This window comes from Xiphophorus hellerii, chromosome 19 (genome assembly GCF_003331165.1).
Source record: "Xiphophorus hellerii strain 12219 chromosome 19, Xiphophorus_hellerii-4.1, whole genome shotgun sequence".
Classification (NCBI taxonomy): Eukaryota; Metazoa; Chordata; class Actinopteri; order Cyprinodontiformes; family Poeciliidae; genus Xiphophorus; species Xiphophorus hellerii.
The window spans coordinates 6,248,468-6,269,046 of NC_045690.1; the positions used below are offsets into that span (position 1 = coordinate 6,248,468).

General features: G+C 34.1%; 1 protein-coding gene across 3 annotated transcripts; it reads right to left on the minus strand.

The window, feature by feature from the left end:
- Positions 1-1,894: 1,894 nt before the first annotated feature.
- ppm1aa (protein phosphatase, Mg2+/Mn2+ dependent, 1Aa) lies at positions 1,895-19,153 on the minus strand. 3 transcript variants are annotated; one of them, XM_032546730.1, is made up of 6 exons: positions 18,779-19,153; positions 14,996-15,849; positions 14,779-14,896; positions 11,638-11,749; positions 11,479-11,536; positions 1,895-4,528 (listed from the first exon to the last, which is right to left on the minus strand). In XM_032546730.1, the coding sequence occupies exons 2-6, from the start codon at positions 15,830-15,832 to the stop codon at positions 4,499-4,501; spliced, it is 1,155 nt and encodes a 384-aa protein (XP_032402621.1). In that variant the 5' UTR covers positions 15,833-15,849; positions 18,779-19,153; the 3' UTR covers positions 1,895-4,498. The 3 variants fall into 3 exon arrangements, with proteins under 3 accessions (XP_032402621.1, XP_032402622.1, XP_032402620.1); XM_032546731.1 differs by lacking the exon at positions 1,895-4,528 and adding an exon at positions 11,144-11,358; XM_032546729.1 differs by lacking the exon at positions 1,895-4,528 and adding an exon at positions 11,144-11,387.
- Positions 19,154-20,579: the final 1,426 nt, after the last annotated feature.

Below are 20,579 nucleotides of genomic sequence, written 5' to 3' on the forward strand. Positions count from 1 at the left end.
AGCATTTAAAATCTCTCTAGTCTGCTAGGTACTCCTCCATACAAGAATATACAGGATGCATTCCAGGCAACCAAAGGTAACTCTGTAAATAGCTTTATAATTTATTTTATACAATAACAAAATTAGATGATTAGACAGATGATCAGTGCATATGACTACTGTTATTTACTTAGTCGCACAACAATCAGCAACTTTCTGTGGATGTTGCTTTGGCACGCTGCAGCAGACAGCAATCCCTGCTGCAGAAAAGCGGCCCGCCCACTCAGCCGGGGATCGGAGGAGGTTTGATGACACGAAAAGAAGCCAAGAGGCATTAAAAATAATTCACACACTGCAAAAACATAAAATCTTAGCAAGTGTTTTTGTAGTTTCCAGTGGAAGTATCTTAACACATCAGACAAAACTAACTTAAGAGTAACTTTTCAGCAAGACATAGGAGCTTGTTTTCAGTAAATAATTCCTTATTATTGGTGGAAAAAAATTCTAGGTTCCACTGGTAGATTTAATTTATAACATGATAAAATGTCTTGTTTTAAGTGAAATAATCAGCCAGTGAAACTGGAGCTTTTTCCACCAATAACAAGGAATTATTCACTTAAAACAAGCTAATAGTATCTTGCTGAAAAGTTATTTGTAAGTTGGTTTAAGTGTACTAAGATATTTGCACTAGAAAGGAGAGCAAAAAAATTCTTGCTAAGTTTTTGTGTTTTGCAGTGTAGGATCAAAGTTTTTCTTTTCTGCACTGCAAAAACACAAAATCTTACCAAGATTTTGTGCAAATATCTTAGTACATTTAAACAAACTTACAAATAACTTTTCAGACAGATATATGAGCTTGTTTTAAGTCAATTGTTCCCTAATATGTATACATATTTTTAAGTACAATAAATTGTAACAGGACATTATTATTTCAAAGGTGAAAATAGTACTTTTCCATCAATATTAAGAAATAATTGACAAAACAAGCTCTTATATCCGTCTGAAAAGTTACTTGTAAGTTAATTTTAGGGTAATAAAATATTTGCACTAGAAACAGACCGAAATTACTTGGTGAAATTTTGTGTTTTTGCAGTGCGGCATCGGGGAGTCCCACATCGTTGTGGCTGATCTGCTGCGTTTTCTTTCCTCACGCTTCCTAAACAATTACATCATCGACTTTAAGCGAACGTCACACAGATGAGCAGGTCTACAACTCAGAGGAGAGTTGGAGGGGTTTCTCTGTGGGCCAACGACGATGCTCATACACTGCAAAAACACAAAAACTCACCAAGTATTTCAGTCCATTTCTACTGCAAATATTCTAATACACTTAAACTGACTTGAAAGTAACTTTTTAGCTAAATTTATGAGCTTGTTTTAAGTCAATAATTCCTTAATATTGATGAAAAATTACAAGTTCTACTGGCAAATTATTTCACTTTTAACATGATAAAAATATCTTTTTATAAGTAAAATAAAAGGTATTAAGGAATTACTATCTTTCTAAAAAGTCACTTATAAGTTAGTTTTGTCTTATTAAAAGTGTGCTAATATAGTGACACTAGAAACTAGATCAGAAATACATGAGATTTTGTGTTTTTGCAGTGTAGTTAGCAGAAGCTACCTCATCCACTTTATTTCATTATATCGAACCCTGAATTATGGCATTTCCCACTTTTAATTAGGTAATCGGGTTTTAAAAAAAACAACAAAAAGGAACTAAAATGAGCTAAAAGTCAACCAAAACTACCAGTAAGATTATGAGGTATTTCAGTTCATCAGAAACTGTTTGGGATAATTCGTAGTTCATTTAAAAGAACGGCAAAAGGATGAATGGGCATAACACAAATCTTTGCTAAAAACACAAATAAAATAAAAAATAAAGGTTGCATTAGTAACTTAATAAACTGTTAAAAAAAAAAAAAAGCAGGGCACTCCCTAAGTTTGATTTCTGTAAATTATACAAGCAAACATTTGTTCCTAATTATAAAATAAGTGATGCAGAAGTTGATACCTACCAGGTGTGAAGGCTGGCAGGTGTTAGGAGACATCTAGTGCGCTTAGATACAAGCAATGCAGAGCAAATCAAAAGAGCTGCTTGACCAAAAAAAAAAAAAAAACCCAACAAAATACACTTTTATATACAATAGAAATCATCTTTGCTCAAACAACTATTTGAGCAAAGATGATATCGAACTATTTTACAGAATGTAGGTACAGTTCTTTACATTTTTGAAGGAGTTAAACACACTGCAGTTCAGCTGTTTTTATCTTTATGTCGCTTTGATTAAATAATTCACTAAATTTTATTAGCAGTTTATAAGCCGACCGGTTCTGTGGAGCTTAACATTCAGTATTTCTGAACTAACTGAACTCTCAGTCTTAAAGTTTAATGCTGCTTCAGACACATTAAACTGATTCTTCTTATCCACACTAGCGCCCCCTGCGGCCACCTAAAGAAAACGTTTTTTCTTTTTTACCAAAAACACCAGAGAGTACCTTTAAAATCCAACGAAAATAAAATTTGAAAATTAAAATGTGTGGTTCTTGTTTACACTGCAGGAGTTCGGTTGTTGTGTTTTTCCTTTTGTCGAATCAGTAAGGTCTTTGGCGGGGATTTTATTTTTATTGTTTTGCCACAAAAGCACAATAGGAAAGCAGCTTGAAGTCTGATTTTTAGGATTTAACTACTCACCACAAACAGAAATGTGGTGAAGTAGTTAGGATTGTCTTTTTGTTTTCTTTTAAAGATAAATTAAGGATTATAAATTTAGTAAATTATTACTCTGTTCTACATTAATGAAACATTTACAAAATGATTAGAAGAAAAGCTGATTTCACATTTAGGCTAAATGGCATTTAAAAAAAATACTGCAAGCGAAATGATTTATTCCTCAAAAAAATTAGGCCAGAAATATTATATACATACAAAAAAAATCATAACAATGCAAGACAAAAAAGAAAATGGCAGAAATCTGAAATAAAAGCATTTCTCTTCAAGAAATACATCTATTGTGTTGTTAAATACATGTTTAGTCAGTGAATTATTTAGTTATTTTCTAGGGGAAATTAGAAATATATATCTATATATTTTTTTTTTATAACAATTACCAAACAGCAGCAAACTCTCTGCTGTGGTTTATGGTTAAGCAGGACAGATTTAAGTGATGCATTTGTTCTTGGTTCACATAAAGACCAGGAGAAATAAATAGTCTTATTAATATAAGAGCCAATGGTTTCTCTTTTTAAAACATTAATCCTAGAAAATCAGTGCTTAAAACAGTTCAAATCAAATTATCTGACAAAGAAACCACAGAAATTAATTGGCAAAGGCTGTAATAAAGATTAAAAATAATATATGGCACCTATAGTGGTCTACTTGGATGTTTAGGAATTAGTTTTTCTAAATATGACAATATATTTATAAATTCAGGCCAATTTAGGTTAACTTAGTTCATTACAGAATAACAGCATCTATATATTTTTATTATCCAAAGCTGTTCCGAGTTAAAGCATGGCGGTTTCTGGGGGGCGACTCTTCCCTTAAACTCCAGCTCCATACAAAAATCTACACACACACACACACACACACAGACACACGCCTGCAAGCATCTATCCACACAGTCAACACCAGTCGGTAAATGCCTCTTAAAAATTGACAAAAATAACGATTTTTCCACTTCGTTCTGTCAAACTGCCATCATTATTATTATTATTAGAGTGTATACAGAAAACCTGTTATGAAAGTAAAATAATCAAAACAAAACTGATCAGGATATCAACTGTTTGATATAGAGAGCTTACTGTGCTGTCAATTATACAATTTACCCGTTTCTTAAAGGAGCATAGACTAACCGGAGGGGAAAAACAGGAAAGTGTTGCAGAAGAAAGTAAAAAGCAGAGACATTGTGCCTTGCGGACGCTGCGGTAATATTCACTGAATAAACATTTGAATTTCAGAAGAGCAGAAAAAGGCAGATAGTGCATAAAAAGTTATCTTTTTTTCCATTTCTTTCATTTTTTTTTTCCCTCTCTCTCATTCTTAAACTTAAAATCAAGCTGCATTAAATACAGGCTGTTTGTACAGGACAATTGCACTTCACAAAAACAGAAATATACAAACACACAAGGAAATGTGAATCAAATTAATTACAGCAAAAGAAAATCTTTACTATTCAGGCGGATTATTAAAAAAGAAACAACAACAAAAAAAACCTGTGGACTCACTTGTTGTGTATTACTTTAAGAGAAGAATAATAAGGAGGGTGAACATAAAATGGGAGACAAGATGGTGGGGATCCTGAACTCCAGAGTGGACTGGTGCTGCACTATTCCAGGTTTGTGTGCATGCAACTCTTTCTCCTTCTCTTCCTCCTCCTCCTCCTCCTCCCATGTATTCCCTTCTTAGAAACCAAAAGCTCAGAGTGACGGAGAGACAGACTGCTGAGCTGAGCTGCAGTGGGTCTTGAGAGGATGGTGGTTTGTAAACTCTATGTTGTGTTAGTGGTAGGAAGGTGTGTTACCACATGTCGTCTGTAGATGCCGAGTCCTTGACAAGAGAGGAGAGGAAGGAAAAACCCTTCAGACTTTGGCTGTACACCCTCCAGATCCCCACCGAGACCCGCACAGCTTCCAGCATCAACGGTGCAAAAATAAAACACGTTTCTCCCCTTTCTAACACAAATTTATGTTCATCATTCATCAGGATTAATTTCTTCTAATGAAAATTTTGATTTATTGTTGTCACGATAAATTCCAGTTAATAATATCTGTATTTTTTCCCACTGTTTGTTCAAAGAGGGTATGTGAAAATATGATTATTTAGTTTTCTGTCAAGATAACTAATTTTGCTGGACAATAAATTGTAGACGTTATTGCGATAAATGATAATATTGTTGTTTTGAGACAATTTTAAAGTAATGTAATAGTAACAGTAATAATGGCATAATAATGCAAGAACACATTCTTAAAGATTAATAAACTTTATATTCCAACAAACATTTAACACTGGAACTGGAAGACGTTTTAAATATCCTAAATAAATAAACAAAACAACAACAAAAAACTAATAAACTGAATTATGTAAAAGGTCTAGTTTAGACCAAAACACCAGACTGAAGAATTTTGTCATCCAGTTTTTGGTAGAAAGAGAAAAACGATAAATCAGGCAAAAGGAAATTATTGAGCTTGTTTTAATTTATCATGTGATTAACTGATTTATTGTTTATTGTGACGGATCTACGCATTACAAACGGGAATGTTTTTCCAGAGCAGAAATTGTGTTTGTGGGGCTTTAAATGCTGCGACACGCAATTACAGCCATGCAGTTACCTAAATATTTATTATCCTCGCTTTTATAGTATCACAAAATATTGTGATAAAACTTAATGTCCATGCCGCCCACTGCGGTTACCAGCCATAAACATTATGACAGACTGATAGAGCTGGGTGATTTGGCTTAAAAATAAAATCTAATTTCAACACATTCCGATACTAATAATTTTTTTTTCTTTTCTAAAACAAAAACTATTTTCAAAAAGTGGCTTTTATTCCAATCATGCACGATGGAGTATTAGAGACAGGCTACGAGAAGTTTTGTTTAATTATGAGAATTTACTCACAATATTAGCAGAAAAAAGACACAAGTTTACCAGAAAGTGTCTTAAAATTAAGAGAAAAAGCTTAAGATTTGATGTTTTGAAGTTCTGCTACTGATAATATTTTCATGCTAATTTGTTAAAAGATTAGTATTTCTGTTGGTATTTCTATTAAGTGTTAACTATTATCTGTAAAACGTATACCAAAGTATAACTTCATAAGATGCTAAACATTTATTTTGAATTTTTTGTTATTTTCCATGTTTGAATTCTCATAAAATTTTTACTTCATCCTCTTAATTTTACAACTTCATTCTCAAATTTTTCCAACTATTGGTGTAAGACTGTATACTTGTAATATTATGATTTTATTCTCGTAATTAAATATAAAATAATGTAGTCGTAGAACTGAACTGAATTCGAAGTTCAAATAAATATTGCCTTTAAATGGGCGGTGTTATGTGTTTTCCAGGCACAAGGAGCCATTTTATAGCATGACTATGTTACCTTTAGTTGTTATGAAAATGCCACGTATATCAAATATGACTCAACAGAAATATGACTTTGATATGACACACCTTGAAATTAGGCCTCTGTCTGTATAAGAAGCTCAGCATCAGGTAGTCATCACAACATGTCTCCTCTATTTAGCAGCATTTTTACCAGAGTTTAACTGATTAGTAGCTGCTGTAAGGAGCTCTGCAGTTCCACAAGGTGTTTGCTAATTGCTGCTGGCTAGTCTGAAGGAGCTGAGTGTATTTAAGTGTTTTGCTTTTTGGTGAGGGGTGAAAAAAAATTAATTGAAAAAGAAGAAATCATAAAAAAATCTAAAAAAAAAAAAAAGAAAGAAAAATACTTCAGGAAAATCAAGAAAGTTGTTGACATATTGTTAGAAGCAGCCCTTATAAGAGCAACAACAACAAAAAGAGGTTAATTCTTAAGAAATATTCAGTCTCAAAACTTTGGATAATAATAATCAGTTTTATAAGAAGTTAATCTGACTAATAACAAATCTGAGGAACTTTTTTCACAGCTAAACCTGCTGAAATATCCTGCACCTTGTAAAAGGAACCAAATTTATAATGTTTACAGGCGTATAGCTGAAATTTTGCTAACATTTACTTTTATTTCTTCCTGTTAAATTGACTTGTTTAGAAAACAATTTCATATAAACCACTAAAATGTTTCAATTATTCACCGTGTTAACATCTCTTTGTGATTGTTGACCAGGAGAAGAAACTGTTAGGTTAATTTTTTTTTTTAATTAAGCAGCAGTTTTGTTCTTATAACACTAACATACAGTACAGACCAAAAGTTTAGACACACCTTTCTAATTCAATGGGTTTTCTTTATTTTCATGACTATTTATAAGGCAAGAAATCCCACTTATTAACCTGACAGGGCTCACCTATGGAGTGAAAACCATTTCAGGTGACTACCTCTTGAAGCTCATCAAGAAAATGCAGAGTGTGTGCAAAGCAGTAATCACAGCAAAAGGTTGCTACTTTGAAGAAACTAGAATATAAGGGGAATTTTCAGTTGTTTTACACTTTTTTGTTTAGTGCATATTTCCACATGTGTATTTCATAGTTTTGATGCCTTCAGTGTGAATCTACAATGTCAATAGTCATGAAAATAAAGGAAACTCATTGAATTAAAAAGGTGTGTCCAGACTTTTGGTCTGTACTGGATTTCTCTAACAGCTAATGCAAAAATAAACTGCAGCAAAGTAGAGAAACTAGAAATAGAAAGTTTTAAAGAATTAGAAAAAAAATAATTTGATGAAGAAGACAAGGATGGGACTTAAACTTAAACACAGATCAGGATTGCTAACAAAGATTTCACCACCAGGAGCGCAGAAAGAAGATTTTCTATTCAACGAAGGAACCAGACAAGATTAACAGGTTAGACCAAAGCATTAGTATTCAGAGGAAAAACAACAAACTGATGGAAAATTCAACAAAAATACCTTGATAACACATCCAGCATGATTCTTACACAATTCTGGTTACTTTTGCTTCAGGAGCAACAAGAAATCCATCAAACGGGGTGAATGTTGCTCCCATTTTAACCAGAAAGAAAACATTATCTTTTTAAGCAATCATCTTAGAAGCAGATTAGATTTTGAGGAAGAGGGAGTGGATATCAAAATAGCATTGAAAATACATACAAGTTTTTCAACATGGATAAAACATTTGTTCTGTTAAGTTTTTTAAAGTTTGTGAAGAAGCATCAGCGCTCTTATTGCAGAGACTGAGCTGTTAAATTACTATTAATTTGACAGATTTAACATAATTTTATCTGGCTCAGCTGTTATTGGTGATCAGAGGGTTAAACATTGAAAAATATAATTTATTTTCCTGCAACATTGATGGGTTTCAGGTTTTTCACCGGGTTTTACCAGAACACAAACAGATTCTGTTGACCAATTTAAATGTAAATGAAATTTTTAGATTAATGTCCTAGAAATTAATCCCCAGAAGTTCTTAGGAAATGCAGATTAAAAAAAACAAATACACACACAAAAGCATAAAATTTATGTCTGCTCATAACAAGCAATAAAAACATTTATGTAGGGTTTAATTCAACCATGTAATAAACTCCACCACCTACAGTTTTTACTGGTCTGCTTGGATTATTTTTTAAGTGTGTGATTCATACAAAGTTTTAGGGTCACTATTCAGTTCAGAAACTATTTTTAACTTAGAAACTATTTTTTCTATTCAGTCGATCAAGAGAGTCTGTCTAAATTATGCGACTGACGAGAAAAGACGATAAACAAATATTACATTTATAAGGTTCCATACTGTATCAAACTGCATCAGTTTATATTTAAATAAAAGTAGGTTTGTGCATAAAATTATGCAACTTAATTTCCAAGTATTAGGCTAGCATGGCTTTTTCTTAATTAGAAAAAAAAATCAAATTATTTCAAATATAGTTAAGCAAAGTAAAATTGATTCAAATCTCCCAGGACAGGGAATTGCAATTCTCTATATAATATTTTTTTCTGCATCTCTAATTGGTTGTGTTGATTTGTTTTTTTCAAATTCTTGTATTTAAATACAAAAAGTCTGATGTTTGACATCACAGACTTCACAAAGTTGTTTTCTCATTATTATAAGAGTCGCAGAAACCCTCAAACACAAGAACTCCCTGTTTTCAATCTGAACAGCCAAAAAAAACCTTTATGATTTTTTTTCTGAGTGTAATAAACATTAGAGGAAAGTTATTTTAATTTGTTAATGAGAAAAATCTTGTAATTCCTTCATTTCTGTTGGATTCAAACCTAAAATCAAAATATTTAGAAATTGCTCAATTGTTTAACTATTATTTTATGTCTTAAGAATAAAAGAGATGGAATCGGCTAAAATCGGACAAGAAACCAGGCTAAACATGCAGGAAAAACTAGAAATATATATCTACAGAAAATATATTTAAATTTTTATTTAACTTTATTCAATTTGTTCACCTAAACAACAAATCGAGGTGTGGTGCACCACGGAGTACCACACAGTTGTACGCTCGAGCCTCTACTTGTTACAGTTCATATGTGGCAGGATTTTATTTCAACAATATTATAAATGTGAAGTTTGTCTAAAATTGTTTATTCATTCTTTGCCTTTATTTTGTTTAGTCAACAAGCTGTTTCTCCAGACGTTTATTGGTGTTTTAAGTTCTGTTACGCTGCTCTTGGCAGTTGGCGGTTACCATAGTAACCGGTAACCGACAGCTCCTCCCGCTTTTTCTGTCGCCGTTATTAACGTTATTAGGATACGCTCTGCATGTTCTTGACAAGTATCGTATCTTAAAATATATTTTTGGACAAATTTTATAGTGTGCAGTGTTTCAGGAATAAAATTGCTATTTTTAAGTATGTGTTTAAATGTTATTATTGTTAATGTTGCCCATTTCAGCGATGTTTTATTGTAAAAATGTTAACTCCTTCTAACTTCTATGACCAGCTGCCAAATGGTAATACTCGCAGTTGGCAGACCTTAAACATAGAAAGTTTACACGTACATTCCCATAAAGTTAGATTTTTAAACACATTAACGTTTTCCTTTCTTAATGAATCATATTCAGATGCATTTACTGATAAAGGATATTTGAAACCAAAAGTTTATGGAAGTTATTTCTTCCATAAAATACCATTACTAAATTACTGCACCAACGAACACAAGGTTAAAGAAAAGCCAAGTAATTAATCCAGAATGGCCTATACAATGCAGAGAGGACTTTAAGGTAAATAATCTATTTGGGATTTCCACAGAGCTCTTATTAACAGACTGTCATGCTTAGATATAACCGATTCTTCTGCTATATTTAAATGTTTTACAGCATTTTTATACATGTACATTATCAAACTCAGAAACCTGTTATGTAATATAATCAAATAGCTCAGGAAAGAAGGCAAAAATTTAACCACACAGTCAGAAAAGGAGGACAGGAATGTGTTCTCTAATATTGTTCCAGATATGAAAATTAGATTTAATTGAGACTACACATGGCTCAATATTTTTGTTACCCAATAAACGTAACGAAATTATGCAACACAACACATCTGGTTTGACAAGTATTTAAACAAACATTAATTACCACATTTAAAAACATGATCCACTCTAGTGGTGTAACTCGAACCTTAAATACAAATATAATTAATTAATGCTTTGGTTAAATGCTGATTTACAGTGCCGTGAAAAAGTAGTGAACTTTTACGCATTTTTCTTAGTTGCATTTAAACTGCAAACGTTAGTGTACTTTATTGGGATACAAAAGCAGAAGTGAAAGAAAAACAATGAATAATTATCAATGTTTTGTTCAACCAATTTTTGCTGCAGGATTTCTGTCTGTTTTTTAGCTCTAGAGACAATTATTTTCTCATTTTGCCACAGATTCTAGAATGTCTAGACTTTGACTGAGCCGTTTAAACTAGGAATGCACAGATTTATTTTTTACACTTTTATACCAATAAAGATATCTGAGATTTGGTGGATATCGGTCTGATGCAGAAAAATAGTGCTGAACAAACTTAAAACATTTTCTTTTCTAAACGTACTGAATTACAAATTTATTTGATAGATTACTGCACAAATAGAGAACACTTAAATAAAAAATAGCTTCACAAGCTTGGTCAAATAAATAAAACCAACGCGAATTTAATTTGTTCAGTCAATGTAAAATAAATGAAAAAGAAACTGAAACAATAGGTTAACTATCCTGGTCAAACATGTAAACAAAGAAACCTTTTTTCAAATGGTTCAGAAATATAATGTAAAATAAGTAATAAAGCATGACATCACTCAGAAAAAGCATAGAGTTAGACAGAATAGATCTAATTCAGACATACTGTCACAATACCTGAGTTTTTTTAGATATTGAGGCCGATACAGATATTAATATTGAATCAGAGCATCAATAATTTTAACACATTTATTCAGTTCCCACCTGGGTGCTTCAAGAGGTTTTTAAATCTTGGAAAGTTTATAACCTAAATGTCTTTGGTCTCCATGATGCCATTTGTTCTCTGACAATCCTCTGAAATGAACAAACTATTCTGAAAGTCGTTAGTTGCACAATATTTTATTTAACGATATGTGAGTATAGAGGACTGGATACAAATTTTTATTTTCTTCACATCCATGCACTACTTTGTGCTTTCCAACGCATAAAATCCCAATAAAATTCACCAAGGTTTGTGGTTCAGCGGTTAGGAATGTTTTAAGACACTGTAGATCATCTTGTTGCAGCGTCAATCCATAATCACCCAGCCCATGAATCACTGTGTTTAAAAGAAAAATGTGGATCTTCCTAGATATAAAAGCATGCAACAGATAGACTTTGAGCTTTGCTGGTCACACAATCACAACCATGCAGAGAGCAAAAAGAACTGGATACTTACAGTGTCATCGCTTCGGTACGGGTTAAGTTTGTTGTACACTGCTTCAATAACACTTCGTCTGCAGAAACAAGGGTAAAACAAAAGAATCCTGTTTTTAAGATAATTTATTGGATATCATAACAAAAAGCCCAGTTTATCATAGCAGAAGGTATTGCTTACTTGCTGGCCAGCTCTCCACCAGGAGGGAGGTTCGGGATGCTCTCAGACGCTAACGTCCTCATAACGTGGACCAAATCTGGGATGCCTTCATCTCCCTGCTTTTTGATTATCTCTATAAGAAAAACACAGGAATGTGCGATATGGCATAAAATTAATATCACAATATATATTCTGATGGGTGGCATGCAGTAATGATACATATTAAGATATGATTTGTATAAAACATACAATAGAGACATTAAAAAAAATCAAACATATTTGTATATATTTTACAAATACAAAATTATTTAACACTTGTTTTTGTGGATGTTATTTGTATTTAATGTTTGTAACTGTTTTGTTTTATGCTGCTGCCTATCATTGGCAGGTCCTCCTTAAAAAAATCTGATTTTAAAGGAGACCTGGCAATAATAGGCAGCAGCATTATCTCAATAGTGACTACCATGTTAAATCAAAGTTAAATAAATAAGTGAAAAATGTATATCTAGAAACACAGTAGCTTTATTGTAATGGATTTTTGTGTCAAATCCTGATTTATCTTTCCAGTGTTGACTGGAACTTGCTGCATTGCTGGTATTCAGTGAGCTGCATGTTTCGTTTTAAGGTGGTAAAGCAAACGGCTTGTATGTCCTCTCTTCCACATACTTTACAGATTACATTTTTATGCTCCTGGTCTGATTGTTTAATCCTCCAGCGGTGTTAAGACAGGGTCATTTAAACTGCATACATTTTTTAGTCTGTGTGCAATTCAGCAGGGTTGCACTGTGCACTTTTACGAGGTTTTCTTTTTGTGCTTTCAGAAAGACACCATCACCTCGCCCCACGGCGCTTCCCCGCTGTCCGACCGTGACATCTGCCCTGCTCCTCCTGAGTATAAACCGATTTTGCATATCCAATTATTAATATCAAATCACGAAGAGAGAATCTACTTTTTCTTTTTTTTTAATATAGAAAAATCCTCTTACTAAGATTGTTTTAATGCTCTCACATGTTGGCCAAAATGTTTAGGTGTAAATTATTTCCAACTGAAAATGAGACCCAGTCATTCTTACGCAGGGAATTAAGTAAATAAAAAAATGATTCAAAAGATCATAGTAAATCCAAAATGCAAAGAGAATATTGCTTGAACAATGTGTCGTTTATTACTTTCCTGCTAAAAATAAAATATGTAATAAAGCAGTTACATTCAGTTTTCCAAGGATACGGTTCACACAGTAGCTAAATGTGACCTAAAGCTGATTTTTTCATGGCTAAATTCAGATCTTTCCACCAAAAGAAATTTTAAAAATCCAATTTATTTTGAATCAGATATGTTTCCAATTGCATTCAAAGCGTCATGTTGCATTTTATCTGTCTTTTATGCCACTGATGTCAGATAAGTGTCATAATTCTGCACCAGAAGAATCCAGACGAAGTAAATCCAGACGTATATTGTTATTGATTTATTTCTTGACATAGAAAGGGATAAAATGGAGAGAAATTGGTAGGAAATGAGGGTTTGAAGCAGAAAACTGACCTGCAGCTCATTAAAAGTTTGTTTTCACATACAGACTGAACGAGGTGCGGCTTCTAAAGATAAGAGAAGCGCCTTGCTATGGCCCCCTGGCTCTGGTATTTGTGTAATCTATTTGGGTGATCAGTTGGTCACGATCCTTAGCTTTAGAGAAATAGTGTGACGCATTTCCAATGAAGCTAAAGCAAGGCCTTAAATAGTTATAAAAACATTTGTTTTAATAGACGTACATGTTTAAAAGTGCCTCAGAAATCACATTATTAGTATTTAAACGATTCATGCAGGCAATAAGTTAAGATTTCATAAAAAATAAACATTTGTAAAAGATTTTAAGAGGTGGTTAGGTTCAGTCTATTCTAATCCTTAACTGACAATTTTACACATGTACATTTCTAAATATCCTCCTCAACATACAACCATAAATCAAAATGCATAAATTGAACATAGCTTGATGAGAAAGCAAAATAAATGCACTGACCTACTGTTAAATCTTAAAAAATATTAAGAAATGATGCATTTTAATTACCATACATTCTCTATTAACAGCAAAGATTTCAGCAAAGGTAATAGAAACAAATGCTGAACCAATTTTTACTCAATGAAGCAGTTTACGTTTATATCAATTTACCGATCGTGTAGAGTCAAAGAGAAAAACTGCAATCCTTTTTTAACTCAGTATGTCTCAAACAAATACAGTAAAATATATGTGGATCAAAATGTTTTCTATATCTGTTAATGCAGGTTTTTCCTCCTAAAAAATCAGTTTTAGTGTCAGATTAATAAAGATTAATTCCTCCAAATAAAGGAACATTAGGATCAAGTTTTCATCTCTTTATATTATGAGAAACAAACTTCTCAGACTGTTAAGACTAAATATTATTAATATCAGAGTTGGGTAGTAACTAGTTACTAACTAGTTTACTTGAGTAACTTTTTGGGAAAAATAACTATTTTTAGGAGTATTTTTACTTTGCTGTACTTTTTACTCTTACTTAAGTAAAATTTCCAGATACAAACAAGTTTTAATCAAAATTTTACATGAATAATTTTTATTTTCATCTCAGAAATACCAAAGTTTCCACATAATTTTATATTTTTGTTTGTCTGATGATGTAATTTTAAAACATTTATTCAAGTTTTAATCAGTTGCTCAGTGCTTGAGTAGCCTTTTTATCAAATACTTTTATACTTTTACTTAAGTAACTATTATGGAATATCTCTACTCTTACTTGAATAAAATTTGGGGATTTTCTACTCACTAAGAGTAACTTCACTCAATAAATAAAAATCTTGTTTTAACCTAAACTTCACCAGACACACACCTGCAGTAAACAAAAATAATAATTTGAAAATGTTTATTTTGCCTGATTTTGTTATTATGTTATTCATATGAATTTCTTTCAGTTTGGCCTTTAAAATAGTCAAATTTCCACATAACTTTATATTTTGGTTCTTCTGAGACTTTATTCAAGTTTTAATCAGTTACTCTGTACTTTTTTACTCTTATTTGAGTAATTTCTTGCATGTCCACTTTTTATTTTTACTTCAGTATGTTGAAGTAGTGCTACTCTTGCTTGAGTTTTGTTGCGTTCCCTCCCTCTGGTTTTTATTATATCAATGTTTCGTACCTTCTACTCTGGCTTCAAGATATTTGTCCAGCTCCGCCTCACGTTTCACAGCTTCTGGAGAAACCTTTGGGGCCCCAGGAAAGCAGATTAACACAACACTCATATTGTCCCGGCTCCCCTGTGGAAAAATACATAAATAATAAAGCAGCAATGTAAATCAAGGATAAACCAGGCAGCGCGTTAACATGTCGGTGCAGGTTTGGCGGACGTGTCATACCTTGTACAAGCAAGTGTCAACAATCTCATTGCTGACTTTTTCAAGATCCTCTGTAACTTCCAGCCTTGACCTCACAAAGTCACAGAGTTCCTCGTTGGCCATGACATCCCAGATGCCATCACAAGCAAGTATAATAAATTCATCTTCCCCCTCGCTTCTTTCTATCGCGTACACCTCAGGCTCTGGGGAAACGAGCTGCTCCGTCGGGCCTTTTCCATGGACACACTTGTAATCGAAGTCACCCAGGGCTCTAGACACAGCGAGGGAGCCGTTAACTCGCTGGATCATGACCGAGCCGCCGGCGTTCTGGATCCTCTCCTTCTCCAACGGGTTGCTGGGTTTGTGATCCTGTGTGAAGAAGTGCACGGTTCCCCCCCTGCTAAGGAGGCCCCGCGAGTCTCCACAGTTGATAAAGTAGATATGGCTTGGTGAGATCATCACACCTACTGCGGTGGAGCCGCTGCGGTCCACGCCATGCTTCTTCTCCGAGATGGTTCGCATGTGTTCGTCGATCTGTAGGAATCCCGTGCGGATGCCGTTCTTCACGCTCTCCACGCTGGTGTCCTCCTGTATGGCGCTTTGGAAGTCTGAGTTGCTAGTGATGTGCTCCAGCAGGTGCTCGCAGCAGTACTTAGCTACCTGAGAGCCAGCGTGCCCATCGTACACGGCAAAAAACGACCAGGGGTCGAGGCCGTGGGGAAGACCAATCACCGCAGTGTGTGCGTCTTCCATCTCAACCCGCCAACCCTGCATGCTGCTCAGCCCATACCTCAGGTGGTTACCCTCGCCATGGGAATTGTACTTTTCCATCTTTGGTTTATCCAGAAATGCCCCCATTGTGTCCCTCCAACAACCTGAAAAACAGATTCAGTGAAACGTTGCAAATGATTAGTGATTTTATCATCAAAATGTGCTAAAAATGTGCGATTAATCGGGTATTCTGACGATTAATCGCATTAAAAAATTGGTCAATTCTGCAGATATTTTATTTGACTGCTTAACATTTTTAAAACGGTATTGGAAATACATTAACAAAATTCAAATAAATAATAAAATAAAGCAAACTGCAACAACATGACACTCCTTTAGTGAATCATCATTTAATAGAAAAATAAAGCATCTACATCTAAAAAAAATACTTTTACTTTTTTTATAATAATTGAATAGCAAAAGGTGCTTGATAAAATACTTGAATCAGGTGAAGCTAAAACAACATCTTAGAGTACTGAGTAGAACATATTTACAGAAAAAGATGCAAAATGTATATTTTTTGCATAGTTTTGGTTTAATTACTGCTCTGAACATGTTCTTTCAAAAATAGGTCCTATTCTCCAGTTACCGATTAATTAATTGCTAAATCAGTTGACGGCTATTTCAATAATCGATTAATCACAATTAATCGTTTCAACCCTAACTGGAAAGCATCAAAACTGCTGTCTAAAGAAAACAAAAAACATCTCATATGTTTATGTGTCCACACATTTAACAACATAACCATACAGAAACATCCCGGCAGTGTAGAACATCCAGACTGTTTTTTAAAATGACAGAAAGCTTGCAGTTTGTTTTAATCCTGTGGGTAATCCATACACCACCAAAGACAACATCCAAGGAGCCAGAGAGGAGGACAGATTTTCCTAAAGGCCAGCTTTGCCTAGGTAGCATGGCATTCTCGCAAACAATGTGCCATATGTATGCATAGCTTAGCCGTCATGCTGCAGCTAAGCTATGCATTGCCTTTCTGCAGCTAGCATAAGGCCAGGATAACGCAACATGTTTGGAAGAAGCAAAACTCCCAGATGAGAGATTCAACTCTAATCAGCTTGTTTGGACATAATGTTGCTTTCATCATAAAATGCTTTTTATCACACAGAAAACCAAAGGTTGAACTGTGATTCTTAAATTTCATGTGTGAAATGTCTCTTTAACGACATGAAAAATGTTGCTGTTTTTATTTAGGAGTAAAACTTTAAACTGTTGGCATTTTTAAGGCCTATTAAACACACCTGATCAACCAAGAGGATTCACATTTTCAATAAAAAAAGAGAAAATTCAGGAGTGAATTTCCAGTTGTCATTTGTACACCAATTATTTTATTAATAACTACCACTGCCTGTGCTATCACCTGAAAAACAGAGCTTTTATTTGAATTAAAGTTTTTAAAATTTCCAAAGACAACAGAAAATAATCTTAAAATATCTGAAATATCTTTTGTAATCCTATTTTCACTCCTGCTAATTTCATAGTTTGATGTTAACCATCTTTGATTTACCTGAAGTAGATTTTATCTTTTTAAAATCAACCAAGTAGTCCGTTAGCTTGAGTTTTCAAACACTCATATTCTAAAAAAAATACACTTATTTTATATGTAAACACATGCTTACCGTCTTAGGTAGAATATTCTTTGTTACCGTTTTTAAATGATGCATCTATATTATAGGGTTCAACCTTTTTAATGAGTAAAGGAACTCATATTTTTACCACTAAAAATGCAGAATATTCATCAAAGATCATTTGTAGATGATTTTATGGCAATGTCTCTCAATATTTTTGAACAATATAAATTGTTAGTGATTGTGCATCACTATTTTTCCCAGGTTTTAATGTAACTTGATGGACATAAATGGCCTAAAATGTTAAACACTCTAATGGTTTCGAATTTTTTGACTACACTCATGATCTTGGCATCATTTAAGTTATTTCAATGCTTTTTGAAATTTTAAATAATTAATTTTCAACTAAAATTGTTCTTAGCATACCACCAATTCACAGCAGATGTCATCTCAAATTGCTGTTCAAGTCAGATTCAATTTATTTCCAAAAAATAGAAAGAATGATTCCAATTGACTCCAAATCAAACTACGGTAAATTACATAAATTCAAAAAGTGTAATTAAATTTAGTTCAAAAAGCCAGTTGGTAAAACGTTATTAATCTAAAGAAGCACATTGACTTTGCAGCAACCTCTCCTCCTGACCAAGTATGTTATGGCAGCAGACGGTTGATTGTTTTGACACACAACTCCTGAAAGCTAACGCCTATAATTAGTTATCGTTCTTGGAAAGAAACTCGATCAGCTGTTCAAATATTAAGTCAAGAGAAATAAAATAGGTATTATGTGTACAGTAGTAGAGTGTAGTTAATGTATGAAGTGAGTTAAAGCAAATAACACGTCTCCGATCCATCTGTGGCAGCAGATTAGCATCTTGAATGTTGAATTCAAAGCTCTGTTCTGTCTAAAAATAGTAGACATGTGTTCACATTTTGACTACTTATTAGGAACGCTGTCGGTGCTGAAAACATTCAAAATCTCACAGAGAAACTAAAGTATTCAAGTTGAATATTGAGGAAATGACAAGCCTCGCTCCACCGGTGATCGACTTAATTTTTAGACAGACATGGGTCCAACCCTGAGGCTAGAGTTAGCTACCTGAGTGACCAGTTTGTTGGTAACAACCTGCTCAAATACCACAGTTCCGCTTGTGGTGGCATGAACTGGTTCCCATACTGGCCCAGTTCAGTCAGGATCAGTTAGGCCCGCTGGATGAAGGGCCAGCCCAGAATCAGATAAACAAACAGCCCTGCCAGTGTGCGGCCCTTGACCCTTGTCCCTCTCCACTAACTCTGACAGGCCTTCTCACCCTGTTGTGCTAACGTAACGTTAAAGCAGGCAGAGCCGCCAAAGCTGGCCTAATCTAACGTCGATACGCTAATTTAGCATGGAGTGCTAACTGCCCGGCTATCCCCCAGCAGCTGTCGGCCAAAGAGTAAAAAAATTACTTACCAAGCAGAGAAATTATCAGATGACAGCAACGAAATGTGCAATAGGGACCGAGTGTCCGCAGTTACCACCAGAAGGTGTTCAACGACGAAATGTAAGGGTTAGCGGTGGCTAAGCTAGCTAGCCTACAGCTAGCAGTGAACTGTCGTCACTCAACACTCAGTGCATATAAACTCTGGAACTGTGCTCCCTCTTTACGCGCTCCCGTTTTGCATTACATTATCTCAGCTTTTGAGCAAAATAATAAGCTCTGCTCTTGTGTTTCTGAGGGGGAGAATCAGTGTACGGCCAAGCCAGGGAGGGAAGCTGAACCGTCTGCCCCAGCCTCTCCACTTGACAGCTTGACAGCTCCGTAGCTAGCGTTAGCCTGTGAGACGCCACGGGGATAGGACCCGGATGTTCCAGACTGCGTCTATTCGAAAACATGACATCATCATTGCTGTTCTGCTGCAACCCATGTGCGTTACACAACGCTACATCTAAACCACAATGTCACACTTTTATATGTATGTGGTGAAAATAGTAATGTAAAAATCAAAATGCATTTAAATCAATGCTTGATTGGTATTACATAGCCTACTCGTGTAGGCAGATTTAACCCTGTGAGTGACGTAAGGTTACTGTTTTTTAACTGCTGAAGTGCATTTTTCTGAACAAAAAGGTATCATTTGTGCACATCATGGTAGTTTCTATTTCCTTATCTTAACTAATTGCTAATTATTTTGGACATGCAAGTTTGTCTTAAACCAAATCAGGAGATGCTGCTGCTGCTGACCCTCCCACTTGTCTGTCAGGTTAAGAGGCAGCAGGAGGGGCTGAACCAGAACCAGGCTGCTGGTCTAAGTATTTCTGATAACATTACTAAAACTGCAAAATAAGATGGCTGTTCAAAGAGCTCTGTATCCAAACAAACTAACGTAAAGCTTAGTGGAAGGAAAAAGTGTGGTAGAAAAATGATTGTATTAAAAACTACAGCTGTTATTCGTTGCTGTTCTGTTTCCCTGCTGTCTAAAGTAACTTTTTCAGCTGATTTAACCACTTTATTTGGAAATGAAGGTTGGAGAATCTGGAAAAGGAGCGAGGAGCTCTAGGATCTGAGATGCTCGTTCTTCACAGGCTGATCTTACAATGCAGTAATTCTTGCAAAACAAATCTCAAAACGTATTGAATGCATATCCTGTACAATAATATCACACAATTCCGCCTAATTAATAAACAAATTGTGACCGTACATTTTATTGGTCTTATGTAATACTTTTAACATTCTGTTAAACATATTTTGGGTTTTATAACCACCAAAACAACTTTTTGGATTTTATTACAAAAAAAATAGAATTTGATTATATTCTAAGTTTTAAAATGTATTTAAGTTGTCTGCAGTTTACGTAGCTATTTTTGTGTAATTAGAAATATGAACTAAATTATAAAAAATTGTAGCATGATAAACGTAGCTTTTTATTAGCTGACTCAAAACCACACAAAGGTGGCTACATAATGCCACTGATTGTGAGATTATGGAGCAGTGGTTTTGACATTATGTTATCTAAATAGCTGAATATGAAAGCTTCATTTAAACTTAAACTCTTAAATAATGCAACAGCTTTACAAGATCAATAAGATCCCACACACACAGAGAGAGAGAGAGAGAATTCAGAAAACATTCTTGCTCTTCATTGATAAACATTTTAAGATTTTAGAGATTTTTCAGGCATTTTTTGCTGATTTTACAGCATTAGTTTCATTATTATTGGTCAAATTCAACTTAATAATTTCAGACAGTCTAAACATTTTTAACAATGTAACT

Bases quoted from the DNA above. Each gene is read 5' to 3' on its own strand.
- ppm1aa (XM_032546729.1), bottom strand. From the start codon at position 15,832: ATGGGGGCATTTCTGGATAAACCAAAGATGGAAAAGTACAATTCCCAT. The intron at 14,897-14,995 runs GTATGACACGTC...ATTTTTCCACAG, and splicing joins TTGACACTTGCTTGTACAAG to GGGAGCCGGGACAATATGAG. The intron at 11,750-14,778 runs GTACGAAACATT...TTTTTCTTATAG, and splicing joins TCTTGAAGCCAGAGTAGAAG to AGATAATCAAAAAGCAGGGA.